Source organism: Sphaerodactylus townsendi, linkage group LG05 (assembly GCF_021028975.2).
Source record: "Sphaerodactylus townsendi isolate TG3544 linkage group LG05, MPM_Stown_v2.3, whole genome shotgun sequence".
Taxonomy (NCBI): domain Eukaryota; kingdom Metazoa; phylum Chordata; class Lepidosauria; order Squamata; family Sphaerodactylidae; genus Sphaerodactylus; species Sphaerodactylus townsendi.
Window position 1 is genome coordinate 13913591 of NC_059429.1, and position 26842 is coordinate 13940432.

Consider the following 26842-nt stretch of genomic DNA (forward strand, 5'->3'; position numbering starts at 1 on the left):
CATCAAGATTTTCTCCAGGCCCAACAATAGGGCAGGCCCTAGTTTGTCTTGCAGCTTCCCTATTGTGAATACTCCTCTCCAAGCTCTTCATTGACCTTTCTCTTCCTGCTTGCGCCGCCTCTCTCGGCACATTCACTAACCTGCTCTGATGTCACAATAGACCCAGTGGCGTACTGCCAAGGGGACAGGGGGTGCGCGATGCACCGGGCGCACATCGGTGTGGGGGCGTGGTGGGGGCATTCTGGGGCGAGGCAAGGACGTTCCGGGACATGGCAAGGAGCGCAGGGCGCACGCATGTCCCAGGTGCAGTTCCCCCTCGCTCCAGCCCTGAGTAGACCGGCTTCAGCAGGAGATGTCATGGCCTCCGCTGTCACAGGTTTAACTTAACGTTAGGGGTTACTTTAGACCAGAAATCCCCAACCTTTTTGACTCAGGGGCACCTCTGGGATTCTGACACATGCAGAGGGTTCAACCACAAAATGGCTGCCTCAGGAAGTACAGTCAGCCACAAAGCGGCTGTTGCACCTTACGCTCAGTCACACAGAGAAGATCCTTGTGCTATGCTGGCAGCCAGTGGCGTACCTAGGCAAACAGGTGCCCTGGGGAAAACCTGAGTTTGATGCCCCCCCCATGGGTGGAGCAGCCTGGCCGTGGCACTCACCCTTTCCGGACGGCTCCAGCAGCCCAAGTTCACCGGAGGCGGAGTTCCCCGTCCTCCTGCTCTGCCTCTGGTGGCTTGTGGACCACTGTGCAGAGTGGGCAAAGCTTAGTCAGAATGGGCGGGGTTTAGAAATCAGGCACCCCCATGTGACTTAAAATTTCTGCGCCTTGGGCAACTGCCCACTTTGCCCAATGGGCGGTATGCCACTGCTGGCAGCTGATGCCAAAGTAACATCTTTGAAAATCTACACAGCCAATCAGTTCTCCAAAGGCAAATAAAAAGCCTTGCTGGGCAAAACCCCACCCATTCCTCCCACTTTCTAACAATCCTTAGTGAGTGTCAGGAAAGGTGCGAGTAGGTGCCACGGAGCCCTTGGGTACCACATTGGGACTCCTACTTTAGACTTTAGAAATGGAGTGGCAACCAGCAGGACGTGGGGTATGGAGGAACTTACTAGCTGCAAACGAAGGCTGAAGTTGACACATCAAAATCACTTTTGGAGATGACATCACTATTTTTAGAAGAAGAAGAAGAAGAAGAAGAAGAAGAAGAAGAAGAAGAAGAAGAAGAAGAAGAAGAAGAAGAGTTTGGATTTATATCCCCCCTTTCTCTCCTGCAGGAGACTCAAAGGGGCTGACAATCTCCTTGCCCTTCCCCCCTCAAAACAAACACCCTGTGAGGTGGGTGGGGCTGAGAGAGCTCCGAGAAGCTGTGACTAGCCCAAGGTCACCCAGCTGGCATGTGTGGGAGTGTATAGGCTAATCTGAATTCCCCAGATAAGCCTTCACAACCCAAGTGGCAGAGCTGGGCATCAAACCCGGTTCCTCCAGATCAGAGTGCACCTGCTCTTAGCCACTGCTCTTAGCCACTACGCCACTGCTGCTCCACAGAGTTTTGCCCAAGTACCAGAGCATCTCCGCAATTGTCGGGGACGGGATGACATCACTTCTGCAAGTGACGTCGATGTGTCAATGGTGGCCTTCATTTGCAGCTAGTAAGACCTCTGGCTGGCCAGCTGAACGGTGCTGCAGGGGAGGGATCTTGGAGCAAGGAATCCACCACCCTTGGTGGGCAGACGGTAACTCTTAAGTCGTGAGGTCCCAGAGAATTCTCAATGGAATTTAGCCCCTTACCTACAATGGAACACACAGGCATTCTGAATGTTAACTTGCAGATATTAACAGATTGACTGATCTCCGAGAATTATGCCAGAAAGGTACGTGCGACAGCGACACAGGCCGTGTTCCCCGGCAAAGATAGGATCGCCCCTTTCTTTTCCCCCCCTCTTTCTTCTTCTTCTTTTTTAAAGAAAATCAAGATAAATGAAGACTCTCAAATCAGGGGCTTCTTAATGGGTGGTCCGGGAAGCTAATTTAAAGCGTTTGATTATTTTTGCTCGCTGGTAGCACAGTAGGCCAGAGGCCCCGGCGGGAGGCCCAAGTTCAAATCATTTACAAGCCAAAACATGGTCTGGGAACAGAATCATCTTTAACGCTCCTTGCCCTCCCTCCCCCTTTGCAAGAGAAAATGATGGGTCACCGAGGGGTTTCTCTCTCTCTCTGCGTGTGGGGGTGAGTCTCTCTCTCTCTCTCTCTCTCTCTGCCGAACATTGGCTTATTTTTATTATCTTCTTGGAATGTGGCCCCAGCTGGGTTCTCAAACGTCCCACATTCCCGAATCACCGATGGAGGTTAAATAGAGTAATTCCTGCTAATTAAACCAGTCCCGGCAATTGCTTTGCTTAGGACTGACAGGGTAATCGGAACTGTTAATCGGCGATACGATTTCAGATTCAAACAAATGGGGGATGCTAAGAGAACCCGATAGAACCCGTAAGGGCACAGAAAAGATGCTGTTCTGAGTACAGAGAGGCGATGCCGGTCGCCATCTTTCTCAGCTCTGCCTGTCTAACAGGGTTGATGAATGAATAAGAAGTAGAAGAAGAGAAGGGTTTGGATTTATATCCCCCCTTTCTCTCCTGTAGGAGACTCAAAGGGGCTTACAATCTCCTTGCCCTTCCCCACAACAAACTCTGGGAGGTGGGTGGGGCTGAGAGAGCTCCAAGAAGCTGTGACTAGGCCCAAGGTCACCCAGCTGGCGGTGTGAGTGCACAGGCTAATCTGGAATTCCCCAGATAAGCCCCCCCCACAGCCTCAGGGCGGCCATTGGGAATCAAACCCGGTTCCTCCAGATTAGAATGCACCTGCTCTTAACCTCCTACGCCACTGCTGCTCCCAAAAATAAAACCAAAGGACGGAAGGAAACAACCTTGTTTAAAAAAAATTAAAACCACCACGAGCTTCTTCAAGGAAGGCTGGCCCAAGTTCCATACTGTAGGTTTCCAGTAATTCCAAATGTTCATGATCTGTTTCACCAGCCTTTCGCCAACATGGCCAACTGGGCCATGTTGGACAGGGGCTGATGGGAATTGTAGTTCATGAACATCTGGAGAGCCGCAGGTTGCAGACCCCTGCGTCTAGCTAATGAAGTTTCCTTGCAGAACCCTGCGTCTAGCTAATGAAGTTTCCTTGGCTCCAAATTATGGTTGCAAACTTGGGAGTTTGGAAATTTCTGGATACTTGTGAGTAGAGTCTAGGGAAGGTGGAGTTTGGGGAGGAGAAAGACCTTAGCTCCGAAACCACCATTTTCTCCAGGGTAACTAATGTACGTAGTTGTAATTCTGGGAGACGTTAGTAGAGGGTAATTTTAAACTATGTGCAAGCACTTTGCCCTGTTTTCCTAGGGATATGTGTGCTTTTGTTTCCAGCTGCCTGAGTTTTCAAGAAGTAAGCAGGCAAAATGAAACTGTTTTTGCCCAAAAGGAAAACAACTTTGAACATAATAGGAGTTCCCTTTTAAATGCTCATTCACAACTTTTAAAATGACTATGTATTGTCGAAGGTTTTCACGGCCGGAATCACTGGGACGCTGCGTGGTTTCCGGGCTGTATGGCCGTGTTCTAGCAGCATTCTCTCCTGACATTTCACCCTGCATCTGTGGCTGGCATCTTCAGAGGATCTGACTGTATATAACTTTAACTTGCACCCAAAGACAAGACAACCTTTAGTGGCATAGTGTTGAATGCAAATTTAAAATAGTTCCCCCTTTTTTCTTGAGAGCATATGTAGAAGACACCCAGCCTTTCTTTCCAGTAAATATGGTAATAACTAAGTAAATCTTGACTTCTACCCTCACTTTATCCTGCCAAGTATTCAGTGTACTTTTTTGCGGGTCATAAAATCAGGCCCTCAATACCCAACTTCCTTCATATCCAAAACGACACCATACACAATGTTTAAATGTGCAGCTGTGTTTGCTTCTTGTGTGAGCCTTTGAATCTTTTCCCCTTGTGTGTGTGATCTGCACACCATCGCTAGACATTGAATGAGAGTCTCCTCACCTCAAAGGAAAGTAATTATTACTCACAAATATAGTAATATTCGTGTCCTGGCCTGAATTCGAACCCCAGTGAGAAAGGGGTGAAGAGCTGGAACTTTTCGGAGAATTTCAGCGGCCCGTTGGCCGAATCAGGCCTGTTACATTCCCAGCGCTTGAAACCATTTTGCCGATGGTCACAGGTGGCGTGGCCTTCATAGTTGACCATGTAGAGGATGTACCGTTCCATCCGGTCCATGGGAAACGGGATCTCGTAGTGCGGGCAATAGATGTCCAGGTAGTCATTGATGCTCACTTCCACTGTATAGTCTCCCTGATGGAACCTGAAAGGCAGGAGGAGAATGGGGAGGAAATGCACATTAAGGAGCAGGAACGCAAAATTCCACCTGCCCTTTATAAGATTAGGAACAGAGCTAAGACAAACATTCCAAAACATGTAGAATTTGTAAAAAAAACATCCAGATTCACCAGTTTTGGAGTTTTAACACAAAAATTTCAAATCCACGCACTGTGAAAAACATGACATAGTACTTTAACACCCACCCTCCAAAAACAGTACTTTGGAAATGCCTTGGCAGGATGACAGCTTAGATCTTACTCATACAAACTATCTAAGACAGTGATGGCGACCTATAAAATGCGCCAGCTGTGGCACCTAGAGCTCTTCGTGGGCACGCAAACAGAGTGCCCCCCCACTCCACATCTAGGTTGGCCTGGGCTGCCCGGCTCAATTATTAGTACTAAACCTAAGACCTAGTTCTTTGGGAAGTAAGTGTAGATAGCCCTGTTAAGCACTGTTAAACTAAAGCGTGATCCTTTACCTGGGAGTAAGCTCGGTTGCTGGCAATGGGACTTGCTTCTGAGTAAACCCTCCTAGGGAAGGTGGATTCACCCATTGAAGAGTTGCATGGTTGTTTCCAAAGCGCCACCGACTACCACCTGCTTACTCCTGAGTAAATGAAAACCTCAGTATTCAGGTTAAATTACAGTGTTGGTACTTTGCGATAAATAAGTGGGTTTTGAGTTGCAATTTGGGCACTCGGTCTCGAAAAGGTTCGCCATCACTGATCTAAGATCATAAGAAGCCCCCAAAAGGTAACTATATTTGGTGAAGATGCAACAAATTTTTTTGCATACAGACAGAATAGATGGGGCGTACTTGCAATTGCAATCTGAAAACAGAATTCTTAAAGGAGCCGGAGCAGGGGTGGGGTGGGGATTGTTTCAGTGCTAGGAAGGAGTCTCATGTCAGGTAACAGCTTTTCTGCCTGTATCTATTTACCTCAGGTAATGGGTACCTGTGAGCAGCCTGAACATGTCCAGAGTATTATTGCTCTCTCAGTGCTAGGAAACTACAGACAGCTTAATGTATTGTCGAAGGCTTTCACGGCCGGATTCAACTGGTTCTGGTGGGTTTTCCGGGCTGTGTGGCTGTGGTCTGGTGGATCTTGTTCCTAACATTTCGCCTGCATCTGTGGCTGGCATCTTCAGAGGTGTATCACAGAGAAAAGTCTGTTTGAAACAGTGTGGGGTGCTGTGTGGTTTCCGAGCTGTATGGAAATGTTCTAGCAGCATTATCTCCTGACGTTTCGCCTGCATCTGTGGCTGGCATCTTCAGAGGAATCCTGCTAGAACACAGCCATACAGCTTGGAAACCACACAGCACCCCAGTGATTCCAGCCATGAAAGCCTTTGACAACAGCTTGCTATACTGCTGAGCATCCAAAAACCATATGATTTGGGTAGGTATTGGGAAATTCCTGGAGATTTTGGAGGTAGGACTGCCCAGGTACTGTTGCCCAGGTACCCTCCTGGCAACTGGTGAGGGATGGGAACTTAGTGCAGTAAACTAACTCTGAGGCCTCTTGACATCTGAAACACAGTGACATAATTCCCAGCATGCTCCGGAAGGGAAATCATCGTGTTGCTGACAAGCACAGGGGCACTCTGGTATTCGGGCAGAATTCTACGACAGAAGCCATTTTGACCCAGCTGGCTAAATGGTGCCAGTGGGTGGAGCGCCAAAGCAGGCAACACTAAGCATTGGGATGGCCGGGTTTGGGAAGGAACCTCATAATGGCATCCTCTGTAAAGGAGCCATTTTTGAGAGCAGGACTGATCTTCATAGTCTGGCAGTCAGCTATAATTCTCCGGAGACTCTATGCCCGTGGTGACGAACCTTTGGCACCCCGGATGTTATGGACTACAATTCCCATCAGCCCCTGCCAGCATGGCCAATTGGCATTCATTGAAAATGCTGGGGGGAAGAATTAGAACGAATAAAAGGAAACACTTCTTCACGCAACATGTGATTGGTGTTTGGAATATGCTGCCACAGGAGGTGGTGATGGCCACTCACCTGGATAGCTTTAAAAGGGGCTTGGACAGATTTATGGAGGAGAAGTCGATTTATGGCTACCAATCTTGATCCTCTTTGATCTGAGATTGCAAATGCCTTAGCAGACCAGGTGCTCGGGAGCAGCAGCAGCAGCAGAAGGCCATTGCTTTCACATCCTGCATGTGAGCTCCCAAAGGCACCTGGTGGTGGGCCACTGTGAGTAGCAGAGAGCTGGACTAGATGGACTCTGGTCTGATCCAGCTGGCTTGTTCTTATGTTCTTATGTTCTTAACATCTGGAGTGCCAAAGGTTCGCCACCACTGCTCTATGCCCTCCTGGAACATGGCAATCTTAGATTTGGGATATCTCATTTTAAAAATTCATCCCTGCCTACTTTCGCTCTTGCGACAAAAGACCCAGCGTCTGCATCTTCCTTTCAACTCCCCCCACCCCCCGCAACTTTCCCTCTCAAAGCCAAGGGCTCTTGGACCCCTGGACCTTTTCAAGATACCGGCCTCAGTCCTCCCCCACCCCCCACTGGACAGAAACTTCTTCCCGCAAAGGAAAGCACAATAGATCCTGCCAGTCTGAAACTGTCGCCAGTCGAAACCCAGCGCGGCCTTCGCTCAACCACGTGACCAGCATAATCTTCCTTCTTCCCATTAACTTTATAAGATTAAATTGAGCACCTCTTAAAATTAATAAACTGGCAACAGTAGGTGATTAGTTGTTAGGGGGGAGCCATTCTTCAGCGACGTATCATCTGCCCCCTCGGGTATTATATTCAGAGGCACACTCAATCCTATAGCAATTTTTTTACATTTGGGGGACAGATTATCCAAGAGATTAGGGGATTAGCAAGAGAAGGGAGAGCGCGCGCCGGTACTGGGGCGACGCTCGGTGTGTACCAAAGTCCTTAAGACACCAGAACGGATTGCTTTCCAAGCCCCATGGTCCTATGTCTGCCTGCCGATCCGGAGATGACCTCGGCCAGCTCTCCGTCCGAGTCTTTTGTTCTCATTCGGTCAACCCCCAATGGTCAGGGTGGACCTGAAAAGAATTGGATCCCTCTCTGCCCCCATCCCCCTTTCAGGAGGTTTTTCTTCAAACAGGGAGGCAGGAACAGGAAGACACTCCCAAACCACCCACTACAAAGTATCCTAGGGTTGCCAATATCCAGGTGGTAGCTTGGAGACCAGTCAATACCTGCAACACACCTCCAGGGGACAGAGATCTGCTCACCTGGAGAAAAACGGCACTCGGGCAGGTGGACTCTATGCCATCATTTCACACCACCGAAGTCCCTCACCTCCCCAAAACTCACCCCTCTTAGCCTCAACACCAAAAATCCTCAGGTATTTCTCAACCTGAAGGTGGCAACCCTATAATACTTACAGCACTCCCTTCTACCTTCCTTGTATGTCTTTTCCTCCCCCCCATCAGGTGAAGAACTGAGCACATGAGGCTGACCTTTATTGAGACAAAAGACAGGTCTCAGCATTGGTCGGTTAGATAAACATGGACTACCCCATCAGCCTTGCAAGCATGGCCACTGGCGGGCTGATGGGAATTGTAGTCCATGAACATCTGGAGAGCCGCAGGTTGCAGACCCCTGCGCGGCTAGCTCTACAAGGTCTGTTCCTTGGTCTCAACCTTGTCAAACCGCTGGGCACTCTGGGAATTTAAAGGAAGAGGACTCGGTGCCACTACAAAACAGCTGTCGAGGAGGTGGGACGATTCACAGCATGACTCCCACAGGGGCAGGACAAATCATAAAGTGTCGGGAGGTTCCCGAAAGGCAGTGGTTATTACTGAATTAGGTGTGGCCTGGAGCTCTCCCAGAGTTACAACGGATCTCCCGACGGTAGAGGCGCTTTGCTGGGAGGAAAGGTGTATGTGGACACTCTGGGAAGAGTTGGACTTTGTGGTCTTAAAAAGGCTTAAACTCAGAGGTGTGATCCAGCAGGTTCTCACAGGTTCCCGAGAGTAGGTTTTCACACTATTTGTGTGTGCCGAGAGGGGGTTACTAATTGGTGATTTTGCCACGTGATTTTTGCCTTCGTTACACCCCTCCTCTCAGCAGTAGCGCAGAACTTGAAGAAGTTCAGCAGGAGGGTGCCCCTGATGCGCGGGCAGCCCGCTCGTGTGCATCTTCGCTTCCCACGCGAAGCGGACCGGGCGAAAGTGGCTGCATTCTTGCCACAGCCCTTCCAGGAATGCCCGCCACCGCCATGCCCGCCACTTCTCATGCCCCGCCCAGCCCCATTGGCGCTACACCACAGTTTGAATCCCACCACCATGGAAACCTGTTACTAAAATTTTTGGATCCCACCACTGCTTAAACTGATAGTGTAGATAAGAGGCATTTCTTCCTTATTTTTTTTCCAGAGGGCATATGCTATTCCAAAGGGCTTTTGATTGACTGCAGTTTGGTGTGATGCATTTTTATGGGTGGATGTTGTGGGAGGCTTTTTCCTTTTTGACACTTCTTTGTGCTCGCTTGCCATCGCAAGAAAGGTCCAGGAAGTGGTGGCGGATGACTGCAAAAATCTCCTTACATCTTTTGGTGAGTCATAGTTGGGTTTGCCAACCCTGGGTTGGGGAAAATCCTGGAGAACTGGGGAAGGAGCCTGGGGAGGAGAGGGTACCTCGGCAGTGATGTGATGTGGTACCATAGAGTCCATCCTCCCAAACAGTTGTTTTCTGCAGAGGAAGTGATCCCTGCAGTCCAGAGCTCAGTTGTAATTCCATGAGATCTTCCAATCCCACTAGGAGGTTGGTAACCCCAGCCTAAAGTGACCAGATTGTCACCTTTGTAAACCGGACCTGGCGGACGCCGCGACGAAAGTTGGCAGGATGCGATTTCGTTTTGGCGCCTCGCTTCCCGCCCCTGTGACACAGGGGTCGAGGTGCTGAGCTTCCAGAAGGCAGTGGCGGCAGCCTTCCAAAAATCGGACGGTTCTAAAACCCACGGACGCAGGACAAATTGTTTAGCGGACTGTCCTACTAAAGCGGACGTCTGGTCACCTTGCCCCAGCCCTAATTAGGAAAGGCAAGACTGTGAGCATATACAGAGCGCATTGCCCTGTGTGCACCAAGCCACCGTCCGGGCCTAAGGCAGGTCAGCCTGGGAGCCGTTTTAAAACATCTGCAATTGCATGAAGGCCTGTCGCCAGACCGGGGTACGGCAGAAAAAGTTCTGGCGCGGCTCTAGGCTCAAGCAGTAGATGTCGGATCTCAGTTCCTGCTGTATCTTTCCGCCTCATTCCGCACTTCGGGCATCTCAAGACGCCTCTGCGCAGGCAGGAGGGAAAGACGCTGTGGGCCTCCGAGAGAGCAAATGTATTCAAAATACATACATACATGCATAAGCCCAGCGAACAGATCTATATCTCCCCATGCACGGTTCCCCTGCCCGGCAGAAGACGTGGCCGCATCTCCATTTAAATGGAGCTGGCTGTAGACGGGAGCTTCCCACTGTGCCGAGAAGTGGCAATTGAGTGGGGCGGGCCGGCTTCTCCCAGGTCCTTGGCCCACCAACAACAGTTGGGCGCACTGCTGTGTTTGTAATGCAACCACCGCAGGGGAAGCAGCAAACTAACATGGCAGCGAGGAGGCAGCCCGGCTGCTGGCAGGATATACCCTCAGTGGACTGGGGGAGGGGAGAGGGTGACGGCTCCGGTTCCGAGCCGCAGGTTGCACGGGACAGAACTTCCAGGTGGTGAACTGTGGTGGTCAACGCCAATCTTGCCCAAAGCAACGTTTGGAGGTGAGCTGAAAGAAACACCCCAGGAATTCTGGGAAAAGCGAGAAGGGAGGGGACATTTCATGTATCTTTACTGGGAGTCACCAATTTTGACAGACCAGTTGGTACCGTGAGGTGAGATCCGCCGGTTCTTCACAGGTTCCCGAGAGTAGGTTACCATCATTTGTGTGTGCCGAGAGAGGGTTACTAATTGGTGATTTTGCCACGTGATTTTTGCCTTAGTTATGCCCCTCCTCTCAGCAGTAGCGCGCAGAACTTGAAGCAGTCTAGCAGGAGGTGCACCGGGCGCGCGGCAGCCCGCTTCGCGCATTCGCTTCGCCCAAGCGACCTTAGCTGCCGCGCCCTGCCACAGCTCCCCCCAGGAATGCCCCACCCTGAATGCCCGTTATTCCCCGTCGCGTCTCCACCCAGCCCCATTGGCGCTACACCACAGTTTGAATCCCACCACCATGGGAACCTGTTACTAAAATTTTTGGATCCCATCACTGGGGGGCGGGGTGTGAGGTGGCTGGCTTACTCTGTTTCTACAGTACTTCAAATCAGTTATCCCACGAATTTTCACACCAACCCTGAGACGTAGCCAAGTAAGATTCCATACTGCACACGAAGGGTTGATATATTATCTCAGTCAGCTTCACAACAACCCTGCGAAGTAGACCAGCGGATTATCACTCGCATATAGCAGATTTAGGAAAGTGGGTACTGATTTGCTTGCAGCTGGTTAGTGAAAGTGTCACTGAGAAAAGATTTAAACGGGGGAATTGGTGGCACAGATGAAAGATAAGACAGCCCCCCCGGGGAAGCACCAAGTCATCACTTACCCATGGGGTGACATCACATCGCAAAGTTTACTAGGCAGATAATGTTTACAGGGTGGTTGACCATTGCCTTGTCTACTGATCTACACTCAGCTGGCCACAGATTATTATAATGTTGATATATGTTGATATATTTATTATAAAGCTGGCCATTTTGATATATTTAAAGCTTAATTTTGACATATTTATTATAAAGCTGGCCATTATAAGCAGCAGTGGAGCAGAGGAGAAGCAGTGGCGTAGGAGGTTAAGAGCTCGTGTATCTAATCTGGAGGAACCGGGTTTGATTCCCAGCTCTGCCGCCTGAGGTGTGGAGGCTTATCTGGGGAATTCAGATTAGCCTGGGCACTCCCACACACGCCAGCTGGGTGACCTTGGGCTAGCCACTGGATTTCAGCTCCCACCACATACAGGGTGTTTATTTGTGAGGGGGGAAGGGCAAGGAGATTGTAAGCCCCTTTGAGTCTCCTGCAGGAGAGAAAGGGGGGATATACATCCAAACTCTTCTTCTTCTATAATAAACCAGCTATTAGGTGTTGTCTGATAACTAGCATGCATAGAACAAAGAAGATGCCTCATAGTCCCAACAGGACTGTCTTTTTAATGATGCACCTGTTCTGTAAACATGTACAAGTACTGTACATTTCACTGTGCCATTGGTCTGCTAAAGAGAGAAAGCATCTCTGGGTTGCCACCACTACTTTGGTTCCAGACACAGGAGCAGGTTGAAATACACCCTTGGTGGTGAGGGAATAATAGCACCCTGCACATGCTTAGAGATCCCTTTGTCCGAGCTCCCAAATGCCGGGATTTAACCAAAACAAACCCTGTCCTGGGCTCTGCAATCAAACTGGAAGTAAACCTTTTCCGTGGTTTTCATGGTTTTCCTCTCCTCTTTCCAGCTCCTCTTCCCCACAGCTTCCTACCCTCTAATGAGATCATTACTCAGGGCTGGCTGAGAGCACTCCAGAGCTTGGTTCAGGGGAGGAAAGGAGGCCTGGTTTGCCTTCTAGACACTCGCATCTCTGGGTACATTAGGATCCCACTCATCAGGAGCTCTTGAAAGGTCTCTGAGCACCAAAAAGCATCGAGTGTGCTGGACCTGGTCGCAGCCTGCATCCTAAAGAGATCAGAGATGGGGGAGAGGGTCTGGGGGAGGGGTTTTTTCCTTCATGTTTGCAGAACAAGTCAGTGTGCTACGCTGGAATGTTTATACACGCAGAGAGCCATGCAGACGGTGGGAGGGGGGGACAGAAAGAGAGAGAGAGAGAGAGAGAGAGAGAGAGAGAGAGAGAGAGAGAGAGAGAGCGCAGAAAATAACCTGTTTAATAACAAGCAACCTTTCAGACTGAATTACTGCAATGCCCAGCTATAACTTCCAAAGATTCTGGGGCTGATGCAAAGCCAAAGGGCATACCTTGGGACTCCTCTGAGGGGGAAGTATCTGACACCGTTGGAGAAGAAGAAGAGTTTTGGATTCATATTCCCCCCTTTCTCTCCTGTAGGAGACTCAAAGGAGCTTACAATCTCCTTGCCCTTCCCCCCTCATAACAAACACCCTGTGAGGTGGGTGGGGCTTAGGGACCTCCGAGAAGCTGTGACTAGCCCAAGGTCACCCAGCTGGCGTGTGTGGGAGTGCACAGGCTAGTCTGAATTCCCCAGATAAGCCTCCACAGTTCAAGTGGCAGTGGGGAATCAAACCCGGTTCCTCCAGATTAGAATGCGCCTGCTCTTAACCACTACGCCACTGCTGCTCCACTACGCCACTGCCGAGAGGACCCCAAACGGCTTTTCTTGTTCCTGCGTTTGACAGATGTGCATAGCTGAACCTGTACAGGGGAAGAGGCTGATAGGGATTTGGGTGTGAAAGCAATATTCCACTGAGCTTCCCGCCTTTCTTCTGCTTTTCCCCTTCCTCTTCTCCTTCTTGCCCCGGTACCACCTCACCTAGCTCAAATGGAGGTGGTGACAGCAGAGAAGGAATAAGGCAGGTAGATGAAAGCCCCCTTCCCCTCCACAGCTCCGTGCTATTTCGCTGGCTCCCTTTCCTCCCTCCCCGCGGTGGGATGTTGGTGTGAATTAAGACGGTGAAGGTGGCACGGCAGAAAGGAGATGAAGCAGACCGGAGGGATTTGCTTCGGTGGCAGCTCTCTCGGTCTCTTTCCCCCTCTACAATATCTCCGGCACTGAGGAGACGTAAGAAGAGCCAGCCCCCGCCTCCAGCCAGCTTACTGTTTTAATTGTAGCCCTCCCACCCCTCCACCCATTTACCATACTATTCTTTTGATTTTTTAAATGATAGAATTAGCAGTAAAACAATGGAATAAGTGTCAACAAACACTAGGAAGTGGCCAAAAGTTCTTGGGTGTTTTCCTATGGGTAATGCAGTGGTCATCTAGTAAAACTTCAAGCGTCAACATGCATCGTATCTGTACAAAAGGCATCTTGGTGACAACTTACTTTTTTAAAAAGAGCTGCGCAGGCATGCGAGCGGAAGGGGGGGTTCCACGTCTCTGTTCCCCTGGGACAGGGGTCTGCAACTGCTGATAGGAATTGTAGTCTGTGTACATCTGGAGAGCCGCAGGTTGCAGACCCTTGCCCTGGGATGCTTAGCATCTTGCAAACGCTTCCACATGTTCAATTTGAATGTTTCGTGAACAATGGCAGAAATGACTAGCAGCAGTTTTCTAGAGTCTGTTGTGTTTTCCCGCACAACAGGCTCTGTTGCTAATATAGAAGAGAAGAGTTTGGATTCATATCCTCCCTTTCTCTCCTGTAGGAGACTCAAAAGGGCTTACAATCTCTTTGCCCTTCCCCCCTCACAACAAACACCCTGTGAGGTGGTGTTTTGAGAGAGTCTGAAAAGCGGACTAGCCCAAGGTCACCCAGCTGGCGCATGTGGGAGTGCTAAGCCTCCACAGCTCAAGCGGCAGAGCTGGGAATCAAACCCGGTTCCTCCAGATCAGAGTGCACCTGCTCTTAGCCACTGCTCTTAGCCACTACACCACTGCTGCTTGTTGTGTGGGGGGAAGGAGCGGAATTCCCCCAACTATTTTTTGTTTGCCCCACCCCACTAAATAGCCAGCATGGTGTAGTGGTTAATCTGGAGAACTGGGTTTGATTCCCCACACCTTCACATTCCTGCTGGGTGACCTTGGGTTAGTCACAGTTCTTTGGAACTCTCTCAGCCCCACCTACCTCACAGGGTGTCTGCTGAAGGACAGGAAGGGAAAGGAGCTTGAAAGCTACCTTGAATCTCCTTACAGGAGAGAAAGGTGGGATATAAATCCAAACTCCTCCTCCTCCTCCTCCTCCTCTTCTTCTTCCTCTTCTTCTTCTTCCTCTTCTTCTTCTTCTTCCCCTTCTTCTTCTTCCTCTTCCTCTTCTTCCACCTCCTCCTCCTCCTCCTCCTCTTCTTCTTCCTCTTCCTCTTCCTCCTCCTCCTCCTCCTCCTCCTCCTCCTCCTCCCTCCCGGCTTTCCGGTTTACCTCTGTGAGGGAGTGAGAGTGAAGTGCAACATTCATGCAGGCTTCCCGCCTTTCTTCTCTGCTTTCTTTCCCCCCCTTTTCTCCGAAAAGCTGTGACTAGCCCAAGGTCACCCAGCTGGCGTGGGAGCAACAGGCTAATCCGAATTTCTAGAAAAGCTCCCCCCCCCACAGCCTCAGGCGCGGTGAGCTGGGAATCAAAACCTCGGTTCCTCCAGATTAGATAGCTAATAATTTTGTGCTCTTTAACCTCCTACGCCACTGCTACAAGTTCCGTGGGTAAAGGTAGTCCCATGTGCAAATGCCAGGTCCTTACTGACCACTGGGGTGATGCCACATCGCGACATTTACTAGGCAGACTATGTTTATGGAGTGGTTTGCCATTGCCTTCCCCAATCATCTACACTTCAATCCAGGGGTGTCCAACTCTGGCGCTTCAGATGTTCATGGACTACAATTCCCATCAGTAGCTGCTGCATGGCCAACTGGCCCAGCCCCAGCAAGTTGGGTACTCATTTCGGAAGGATGGAAGACTGAGTCAACCTTGAGCCGGCTACCCGAAACCTGAAACAAGTTTCGCAAACATACATAAACACTTTACGGGCTCCCATAAACACTTTATGGGAGCAGCAGTGGCGTAGGAGGTTAAGAGCTCGTGTATCTAGTCTGGAGGAACAGGGTTTGATTCCCCGCTCTGCCGCCTGAGCTGTGGAGGCTTATCTGGGGAATTCAGATTGGCCTGTGCACTCCCACACACGCCAGCTGAGTGATCTTGGGCTAGTCACAGCTTTCCGGTGCGCTCTCACCCCCACCCACCTCACAGGGTGTTTGTTGTGAGGGGAGAAGGGCAAGGAGATTGTAAGCCCCCTTGAGTCTCCTGCAGGCAGGAGAGGTGCTGGGGATACAACCAAACTCTTTCTTCTTCTTCTTCTTCTTCTATTATATTTGTATTTTAATTGATGGTGTTTTATACCGTTCACCGCCCTGAGCCCTTCGGGGGAGGGCGGTTTATAAACCTAATAAATAAATAAATAAATAAAATAAATTCTATTACAGCACCACAATCTGGGCAGTCCAAAAACAGGGTGCTCAACCACCCCGTTTCGCCTCCTTACCAAAGCATCCATTTAAATTTCCCAAGCAAACAAAATGATACTTTAAAAATGAGAAAATTAGACTGTATAAGCAAGTTAGAGGATATTGTTGTGGTGGGTTTTTTCTGGTGGGTTATTCGGTGACTACCCTAACGTTTCACCTGCACCTGTGGCTGGCATCTTTCAGAGGTAAAATGCAGGGAAGTCTGTTGCTACCACTGTGTCTAACACCCTGGATACATTCCTTGAAGATGCCAGCCACAGATGCAGGCGAAATGTTAGAACAAGATCCACCAGACCGCTGCCACAGCTCGAAAACCCACCACAACTGCCAACTGCCAGAAAGCCTGGCTACCGTTACAAAGGTATGATAGTTCACTGATAATATCAGCAAGCTAAGGGCAAAGCAAAGCAGACTTGGAATGACAGTGTGGATCAAGGTTTTATCGTTGGGGGTTGATGCAGATGTATTGGTGTTCCTAAATGTATGGTGGCTGGTACTCTGGATTTGGGCATCCGTTTTGGGTTGGAAGTTTAATGTGACTGCACGGTAGCGCTAGAGTGCCTGCGCAAAAAAGGGGGGAAAAGGAATTGGTTTGCATTTGATCCTTACCAGGAATATTACATTTTTGTAGCACCGTGCTGAATGAATACAATTGAACGGTGGGTGGAAACACCAAAACTATGAGGGCAAAGGAGGGCTGCGGAATGATTTCCGAGAAACCATTTCCAAGTCACGTAATTTGATCACGGGGAAAAATCTGTGGGAAACTCAGCATGCAGAACCCCTTAATCCAGTGGTGGGATCCAAAAATTTTAGTAACAGGTTCCCATAGTGGTGGGATTCAAACTGTGGCGATCCACCGGCTGCTGCATTCCCAAGGGCATTCCTGGGTGGGGCTGTGGGCTGGAAATGCTGGTGCACCTCCTGCTAGACTGCTTCAAGTTCTGCGCGCTACTGCTGAGAGGAGGGGCGTAACGAAGGCAAAAATCACGTGGCAAAATCGCCAATTAATAACCCACTCTCAGCACACACAGATAATTAGTCACCTACTCCAGGGAACCTGTGAGAACCTGTTGGATCCCACCTCTGCCTTAATCTGGTCTTGGACCTGGTTTGAGGCCTGTCTGGTGAATAAACTAGAATGGGCAGTGGGAGTCTGGCCCTGCTAATTCTTCACAATGGCATTTGGCATCATTTACCATGTTGTCAGGATGAGAACAGACAGCCTACCAAAAGCCACTGAATTCAAATTCGGATGGTAAACAATCTTCAAATAAACATAAAACCATATCTAGACGTGGAATATTTTTCATCATTTGGTATCCCTGTTACATTGCAGAATGTGGATTTAAGGAGTTCACTGTTATCCATCGTAATTTCTATATCAAAATGCAAATACTCTAGGCTGACCAGACGTCCCTCCGCCAGGACAGTCTCTGCCTTTAAAAACACTTCCTGTCCCACGTCCCACGGGTTTTTTCTGGTGTCCCGATTTTGAAAGGTTGCCACACTGCCTTCTGGGGACATTAGGAGCGCTGGTAATACAGGATACAGAGCCATGCTTCATTTCCGCCTCTGTGACAGGGGGGGGCGGGAAACGGAGCCTCCCAGAAGGCTGTGTTCTGCACGCGACGCTGCTGCCCCCACCTATCCGCCTGTCCTGAGTTCTCACAAAGGTGACCATCTGGTCACCTCATTATTAATTTTTATATACCACCTTAGCTAGATCATGGGAAGGTTACACCTTAGTAAATATGCTGAGACTCGGGTTCTGCTAGAAATTTATTAAACTTGGATTTTAATCTTAACTGAATTATACCTTTTGTTTTATAAACTTTTTGTTTTATCATTGAACTAACTATTAAATTTCTAATCCACATTATCCTTTTCATAAATGAACTTTGACGCTGGAATGTATAACTGCTCATAGTTATGCCAATAAAGGTTTATTGTATTGTATTGTATTATTGAGAACAGACAGCATGGTTTTGTAGTGGTTCGCAGAAGGTAGACTGCTCCACAGTGTAGCGTTTGGGTATGAGGTGGCATTGTGTCTCCCGTGCTATGTAACATCCATACAGAACAGTTAGACAAGGCCATCCAGTATGGTCGGACTAGGATCGGAGATGAAGAAGAAGAGTTTGGATTTATACCCCACCTTTCTCTCCTGTAAGGAGACTCAAGGTGTCTTACAAGCTCCTTTTCCTTCCTCTCCCCACAACACCCACCTTGAGACAGGTGGGGCTGAGAGAGTTCAAAGAGAAGTAGTCCAAGATCACCCGGCAGGAATGTAGGAGTACGGAAACACATCTGGTTCACCAGATAAGTCTCCGCCACTCAGGTGGAGGAGTGGGGAATCAAACTCAGTTCTCCAGATTAGAATCCACCTGCTCTTAACCACTATACCACACTGTCCCAGTTGGAATCGTCACTCTGTCATGGGAATTTGCTGGGTGATATTGGACCTTCCTTCCTTCCTTCTCGACCTCACCTTCCTGCCAAGGTTATTGCAGAGTTGCCAGATATAGGGCTCCTGATGACCTAGCAAGAGAATTTGGGGGACAAACTCTTCAGCGCCAACGAGATCTATCACATTTGGACAATGCTGTAGGATTCATGCAGAACTCTAAACATTTTGGCAGAATCCTACAGTGTTGCCCCAACCTGTCAGAAGGTTTGTTGCATGCCAGCGTGGCGCCCCCCCCCCCATTTTTCCCCACCTGCCTGCCTGCTTGACTACAATGGGAGAGCCAGCCTTCCTTAGTTGTTGTGAGGCTAACATGAAGAAAGGGAGAATGTTATAAGCCTATGGTGGAGAATCCTTATGCATTCAGATGTTATGGACTTTCACTTCCCATCAGTTCTTCACTGCATGGCCAATTGGGCATGATGGCGAGAAATTGTAGTCCATAACATCTGGAGTGCCAAAGGTTCGCCACCACTGTAAATATAAGCCATTTTGGGTTCCCACTGGGGGAAAAAGTGTTATATATCTGAAGTAAACAAATCCAGTCATTTGGGGTGCCAAGTCAACAGGACCCCTGGATCCCTATTTTTATTTCTCAATTCCATCCCGTTTTGAGGTGTCAGTGTTGATCCTGAGCTACTGTTTGTGTTCAGCAATGGGCTGGTGGAGGGCAAACGAAGTCTGGAGAACATGAAGTTGTTGAAGATGTTGATAGGGTTTTTTTTGGGGGGGGTATAATCAGGTGCTTCAGGCTTTGTGCTTCAGGCTTTCCTGGAGGCATCTTGAAAGACACGACAGGAAAAAAAGATGATGGAGTAACGACCTGGACTCACCAAGCATCTCCGAGAAACGCCTAAATAGCATCTGAAACCTATTAAGCAAATCCACGTTATTTTCTCTAATTAAACTAATTTATTTAATTAAATGAATTTGCTTTCCTTCTCCTATTATGCATAAATTTATTCTGCAACGTTTACTCTTCTGTGCAATCCATCCTGCCTTCTGCCCGTGACTTGAAAGAGGCCACTGAGGACAACCGAGTCCCTTGGACCTCCGGAAATCTCATTCTTGTGGCTCTTGAGATTCAGTCGATGCCGTGGCCCGTGTGGCTTCAAGCATATCACTGCCACAATGAGAGCTAGCGACTTTTTTTGGGTACTGAAAAACTTCAATTCTTAGGAAGTAGCATTTTAGGAAGTAGATTCCTTTGAAATGTCGTATTGGAAGAGAGTGTTACAGATACCGTGGACCACCATTAAAAGAAAAAATGGGTTCTAGATCTAGTCAAGACTGAGCTGTCTCTTAGAAGCTAACTGTCTTTAGAAGCTAAAATGAGGCTAAATTGAGGCTGACGTATTTTGGTCACATCATGAAAAGCCAAGCTGGAATGTAAAGAGGTTAAAAGATTTTTGGGACCAGGTTATAGGGCAGGGGTCTGCAACCTGCGGCTCTCCAGATGTTCATGAACTACAATTCCCATCAGCCCCTGCCAGCATGGCCAATGTAGAGAAATATGTAAAAGTTAAGATATCGGTTAATATAGACTTGTTGCTCATGGGTAGAATGGAAAATAAAACTATTGAACAGCGGAAAAAGAAATTCTATAAAATGATGACAAGAGCAGCCCACACAGTTATTGGAAAGATAAAAAGAAATGGACAATACAGAAATGGCTAGAATATGTATGGGAACAAATACAATTAGAAATTTTTGAAATAACGTCAAGAAGCCAAGTAGGGCATGAGAAACAAATTATTATTATTATTATTATTATTATTATTATTATTATTATTATTATTATTATTATTATTGTTGTTGTTGTTGTTGTTGTTGTTGTTGTTGTTGTTGTTGTTGTTGTTGTTGTTGTTGTTGTTGTTTGTTGTTGTTGTGGGTTTTAGTATACCGCCTCTATCCCTCTCGGCAAGGCTCAGGGCGATTGTGTACGAGATAAAACATCAGCTAAAACATACATATAATTAAAATCAACAGTGGTATCTTAGAACATCGGCCATGCCTACTTTAAACCCTCCTAATGTGAAATAATGGGTCCTGATGGTATTAGGGCCCATGGGGGTAAAGAAGAGGGGGCAGGGGCACCCTCAGTGGCTGGTCTCTCCAAAGGCCCAGTGGAACAACTCAGTCTTACAGGCCCCCCTGTATGGAAATCCCCAAGGTCCCGGTGAGGAGCCCTGGATAGCTGGAGGGAGTGTTCCATTCAGGCCGAGCCAGAAGCCTCAGAAGGCCCTGGCTTGAGTGGAGGCCAGACATGATGAAGACTGAATATGTAGAGTGGAGAAGAGAAGCTGGAATTAATGAGGACAGATGGGAGAAGCGAGAAGAACGGATTAACCTGCTGCTGCGTACTTAAAGAAGAAGAAAGAAAGAACTTTGGGAGAGGGAGGGGGAAAAGGGGGGGAAGGTATATTATGGATGTAATATAATAATGAAAAATATATGTAAGAGTGATCCAAATATACCAATAAAAATTATTTTAAAAGAAAATCAAGAGAAGCCAAGAGTTACTGGAAAAGACAATAATGCTAGGAAAAGTTGAAGGCCGCAGGAAAAGAGGAAGGCCCAACATAATACGATGGATTGACTCTACCAATGAAGTCACGGCCCTCAGTTTGCAAGACCAGAGCAAGGCTGTGAATGATAGGAAGTTCTGAAGGACACTGTTGCAGAAGGTCACCATGAGTTGGAAGCACTTCCACTTCACACACACCCAGAGAATTTTTCACCTTGGGACAGGCAACGTGTTTCTTGGGGCTCTTGGACAAGAGGGTGGGGTTGCCAACTCTGGATTGGGAATTCCTGGAGATTTGGGGAGTGAAGATTGGAGAGACTAGGGTTTTGGAAGAGGGGACCTCAGTTACATCTAAAGCGGTACAGTCCAACCTCTGAGCAGCCATTTTCTCCAAAAGGAATTGATTGTTGCAATCTGGAGATCAGTTGTAATTGGAGGAAATCTCCAGATCCCGCCTGGAGGTTGGCAACCCTACAGGAGGCTGTTTAGTCCTTTCTCGTTTCACTTTGCCTTTAAAGAAGGCAGTGCCCTTTAAAAGACACAAACCACAACAGCCTCCAATATCCAAGAAGAGAGAAAGAGGAATCCGAAGCAACTAGCCAGCAATCTGGACGGCATTATATGACATTCTGGGCCATAAGCCTGTAACCTCAGATTCTTCAGGATACCATGGACCCTGCTATTCCCTTCAGATCTCTGCCACCATGGCCAATTGGCCCTGGTGGCAGGGTCTGATGGGAATTGTAGTCCATGAACATCTGGAGAGCCGCAGGTTGCAGACACCACAGGAAGATCTTTGGCTTCCAAAGCTGCAGAGATGTAGCACAGGATAAAGAGGCTGATGGGCCAGGATCCAAACAAAGAAGGTGGTTTGAAGATAGCTGGGACTGAGGCCCAACGGGGGCAGAAGTCAGAAGTCTGCTGGACAAAAAAATTGGAGCACACTCATTTTGGGGGCGACTTAGCCCATAGGGAATGAAACACACATAAGCAAACTTTCTTTGAATGTGTGTGATTGTTCCAGGAAAAGAAAGGGGTGTAGTGAACTGTACATGCTGAAGAAGTAAACAGTCATTCTATGAAAACGAGTATATGTTCTGGATTCTTGTGGATTGGATTCTCTTTCACAATATACTTCAGACTACCATCCCATCCCAACTGAGAGACGCTTTTATAGTATATTTTGAAGGGTCTGCATCGTTTGCTGGCTTTGCCGCCTCTTTATTCACTTTGCTTGTTTGCATGATTTAAATCTCTCCTAATATTTCTTTATAGTTTGCCATTATTATACAGCCAGGATTCTGTGCTGCGTGTTTAGTCGATTGCCTCTGTGTTCACACTTGACCCATCTATCTGGATTTATTTTTTCGGACAAAAATTGTGGCTCAGGAGAGCAAGTTGGAGCCACCACGTGGCTGTGGCTCAGGCCTTAGCGTGGCATCGGACCGTGGCATGAGCTGCCCCACCAGCAGGGGCATCAATACAGAGCCCAGGAGTGCCGGCAAACCCCAAGCGAAGACCCTCCCGAGTGACCACTAATACGATCCTCACTAAAACTTCCTCACCCAGGCAAACAAAAGGGGATGTTCAATTAAACTTGCCAAATTCATTTTTGGTCTGTTTGTTTGCATGATTCAGTTTTAGCAGAGAACTTGTAGTTTTCTGGGTGCAGAAAATGCCGGAGCAGATGAGGAAGGTTTTGTTTCTTTAGAAAAGAATACCCCCAGAACACGAACGGTCCTTTCTTTGAGAATCACAGTATGAGTTCTCAAGGAGTCTTTAAGTGGCTGTACACCTCATTACTTGCTTCATAAGCACTCAGATCACACAGGGAAATAAACTAATTAATGCAAAGGGCTTTTTTTTTGTCTTTGTGTGCATGTGTGTGTGTGTGTGTTGTGTGTGTGTTCCTCTTGGCCTCCATTTTCCCTAATCTGTTCCAACCCTGCCCCTGGCAAGGTAACTTTTGAAAATGCAAAATGAATTCCTCCCCCCCCCAAAAAAGAAAGAGCAAGCATCTACTCTCAGAAACAAATATCTTTGTTACCGTAAATGCAAATTTGCTCATAATTATAACAACAAAAAATACCCTCCCCTCTCCCTGAAGAGAATTAATTGATTCATATTACATTTTTTATATAGGGGGGATAGTCATTCACTCAAGCAAAGAGGATTAAAAAAAATTAAAGGATACACGAGTCTCAGAGGGAACAGTATGACGGATAATAATTACACGTTTGAAAAACAAGTGACACGCACCAGAACCCCAAAATCAAAGCTGACCCAGCCCACCTGGGGCTGTCTTCCTTTCTCTCCCGTTCTCTGTTCCTTCGTTTCCGTCTTTTTTTTCTTTCCCCAGGACTGACACATTTTGTGGAAGCAAAAGCTAATTGGATGTTTCAAACAAGGCAGTTTGGCACACAGGTTGGATGGAATGGGTGCCTTTCAGGGGAGAACGCGCCAGCCGCTCCACTTATAGACATTTCTTAAAGGCGTACATGCCTAAGACGTATCGCACGCAGGCGTCTATTGGCTGTCGCCTGTGATGTCACTCGATGGCTAGTGATGCTTGTTTTTAGAGGGAATTGATAATAGGCGCCATCTTTAATTAACATTAATATTAATTTTATAAGCTACATTTTAATGGGGTAGGGTTTATTTTTATTAGAGCCATCTTAACTTACCTATATTTATTGTATTTTAATTTGATTGTGCTCTATATTCTCGAGCACTGTACAATCGCCCTGATTCTTCGAGGAGGGCGCTTATAACAATAACCAAATAAATAAATAAATAAATAAATAAATAAATAAATAAATAAATAAATAAATAAATAAATAAAATATGTAGCTGCACTCCTCCGATGCTTGGAGGAGAAGACCATTGGGAGGTTTTTAAGTGCACGCAGGTTGCCAACTCCAAGTTGGGAAATTCCTGGAGATTTTTGGGGGTGCAGGGTATGGGGAGAGGAGGAACTCAGCAGGTTATAATGCTGTAGCCATTTGCTTTAGGGCAGGGGTGTCCGACTCTGGCCAACCTGCTGGCATGGGCAGGGGCTGATGGGAATTGTAGTCCATCAACATCTGAGACGGCAGAGTTGGACACCCCTGCTCTAGGGGAACCGATCTCTGAGGTCTAGCAGCCTGTTGTAATTCCAGGCAACGGTGATACACAAAAAGACTTTGAGAAAGAACTTCTACATCAACCTAGCACCCCATGAGGCTGCTGCACATGTGAAAAGCGTAAATATGAAGGTGATGCTGGATAATTGCAGAAACTCCACCTGTGGCATTTCCGGCCTACTCACCCACGCAAGTCATCGCTTGATGCTGCAGCCACTGAGGCACAAATGGTTGAGGCTTCATTCATTCATTCATTCATTCATTCATTCATTCATTCATTCATACATACATACATACATACATACATACATACATACATACATACCCACCCTTTTCTCCCCAAGGTGGATCCAGGCTACACCCCACTCTCCTCCTCTGTTTGATCTCCCCCAAAATAATCGTGTGAGGTACATTAGACTGAGAGAGAGGTGCTTTTCCTGTAACTAGTCCCATGGTGGCGAACCTTTGGCACTCCAGATGTTATGGACTACAATTCCCATCAGCCAATTGGCCATGCTGGCAGGGGCTGATGGGAATTGTAGTCCATAGCATCTGGAGTGCCAAAGGTTCACCACCATTGGACTAGTCCATCGTTCCTGCTATTGGGGGAAGTGCCATCGGTCGAGTCACAGCCAACTTACGGCAATTTCTCATGGGGTTTGCAAAGCAAGAGACATTCAGAGGTGGTTTGCCATTGCCTGCCTCTGCATACCCTGGACTTCCCTGGCAGTCGCCCAACCAAGTTCTAACCAGGGGCGACCCTGCTTAGCTTCCAGGATATGACGAGATCAGGCTAGCCTGGGCCATCCAGGTCAAGGCAATAGACATTCGAAAGTTGTTGGCCACTGATTGTCCCTGTGTAGCAACTCTGGCCTTCCACAGAGGTGTCCCACATTCAAATACTGACTAGGGCCGACATTGCTCAGTTTCTGAGATCTGATGACATCCTGCTAGCCTGGGACACCTCAATCAGGGCAGAGACAAACATAGCTGGTTGGCCATTGTCTACCTCTCCACAGCAACCCTGGACTTCCTCGGAGGTTTGCCGTCCGAGAACTTACCAGGTTTGGCCCTGCTTAGTTTCTGAGATCTGATGAGATCTCAGGCTAGCTCAGGGGTCTGCAAACCTGCGGCTCTCCAGATGTTCATGAACTACAGTTCCCATCAGCCCCTGCCAGCATGCTGGCAGGGGCTGATGGGAATTGTAGTTCATGAACATCTGGAGAGCTGCAGGTTGCAGACCCCTGAGCTGCTAGCCTGAGATCTGATGAGCTCCGACATAGCTCCAGCTATTCACACCCACAGTCACGAGAGGGGAAATACTTTGAGCGGAACATCTGTACCAGCTCGTAGAATAGTTTGCATTTTTTTTTCCAGACCCACCCGTAACCTCCTCTTTTAACTGTTAAAAAACAAAAACAAAACATGTGTGCCCCTGGTTTTTCTCTCAGCCAATTACCTTACAAATGTCTCTCGGTTTCATACCATTCATGGCTTTCTTCCAAGAATCTGCAGAGCTGTCACTTGGCGAGGGCAGTGAGAATTCTTGGCAAGAGATTCCCCGGCCTGTCTCACAGGACTACATTTCCCAAGGTTCCCGGGGGTAAGGGAGCGAGTCACAAAACACTTCTGGTTCTATTGTGCAGAGATGGTGCCCCTTTTCTGTTTCCCTCTCTCTCATTTTGAAAACACGTTGGCAACAAGAGAATAGGCAGCAGCCTGTGGGAGGGGTAGCTGCTCATATTTATGCACATTTATTTTAATTAGATTATTTATCCTGTCAAGAGGTGTAATGTCTGCCCCTTCCAAAAAAAAATTAATAATAATGCGGGTGTTGTCTTTGTTACTTTCAATTTGTTATGGCCCAGTTGCACGTGATGGGAGATCAAGAGAGGAAAAACATTCCCTAATTTTTCTAGTCCTCCTCCTCTTCTTGATCTTCTCATCTCTGAGTCCTAAACGTCTACAGCAGAACATATTAAAACTCAACAATAAAAGTGCATTCATACTGAAAACGCAAAAGTCTTTCATGTGCTACGCCAGGGGTCTGCAACCTGCCAATTGGCCATGCTGGCAGGGGCTGATGGGAACTGTAGTTCATGAACATCTGGAGAACCGCAGGTTGCAGACCCCTGTTGATCAGCTGGTTTCCAAGGTCCAGAAAAGAGGGGCTTTCAAACTGCATTGGAAGTCCAACAAGGAACAATATAAAATACCCTAGGAAAGGGATGGAGTTTCACAGCTCAGGGGGGCCACCACTAAAAAGTCCTTTCAGTCTAAACTCTAAGAAGTGAAGGCCACGCTGGCTGATTTCAGGTCCAAGCCAGGTATAAAGATCCTCCCCCCCCCACCTCTGCCATGAAACTCATGGTAAATGACCCTGAATCATTCACTTTCTCAGCCTAACCTACCTCATGGGTCATTTAGATTCATGTTTAACTGCACCTTACAGACTAACAAGATTTGGAGGGTATAAGCTTTTGAGCGTCAAGGATCCCTTCGTCAAATACAAGTTGGAGTGATCTTTAAGTCCTTATATCCAATCTGAAGGTGGGAGGAACTCTGTTGCACAGAAGGAACTTCAGAGGTGGGATCCAGCAGGTTCTCACAGGTTCCCGAAAGTAGGTTACTCTCCGTTTCATACCATTATTTGTGTGTGCCAAGTTATTATTTGTGTGTGCCAAGAGGGGGTTACTAATGGGTGATTTTGCCACGTGATTTTTGCCTTAGTTACGCCCCTCCTCTCAGCAGTAGCGCGCAGAACTGGAAGCAGTCTAGCAGGAGGTGCACCAGCGTGCGTGGCAGCCTGCGCCTGCGTGCATTCGTTTCCCGCCCAAGGGCCGGCGCAGCGGCTGCATCCTTGCCACAGCCCCGCCCAGGAATACCCCGCCCACGGAATGCCCGGCCACGCCCCTGTCGTGCCCCGCCCAGCCCCATTGGCGCTACGCCACAGTTTGAATCCCACCACCATGGGAACCTGTTACTAAAATTTTTGGATCCCACCACTGTTTCCACTGCAGACCACAAATAGCTGCCCTCTGAAACTGCTCACAGGGTTGTTATTAGGGTAAAAAGGAGGAAAGGGGAACCATATAAGCTACCTTGAGCTCCTTACAGGCTGATTATTCACTGGCACTCTGCCCCACAGTGAGGGTAAGGTTCCT

The 26842-nt window shown here is 48.0% G+C and overlaps 1 protein-coding gene across 2 annotated transcripts in view; it reads right to left on the reverse strand.

The window, feature by feature from the left end:
* The window catches only part of EFNA2 (ephrin A2), a 201373-nt gene that overhangs the window by 22681 nt on the left and 151850 nt on the right, over nucleotides 1–26842 (reverse strand). For both annotated transcript variants that reach the window (XM_048498383.1, XM_048498382.1), the window contains one exon: nucleotides 4088–4380. In XM_048498383.1, the coding sequence (XP_048354340.1) occupies nucleotides 4088–4380 (293 nt within the window). The remainder of the gene's footprint in view (nucleotides 1–4087; nucleotides 4381–26842) is intronic.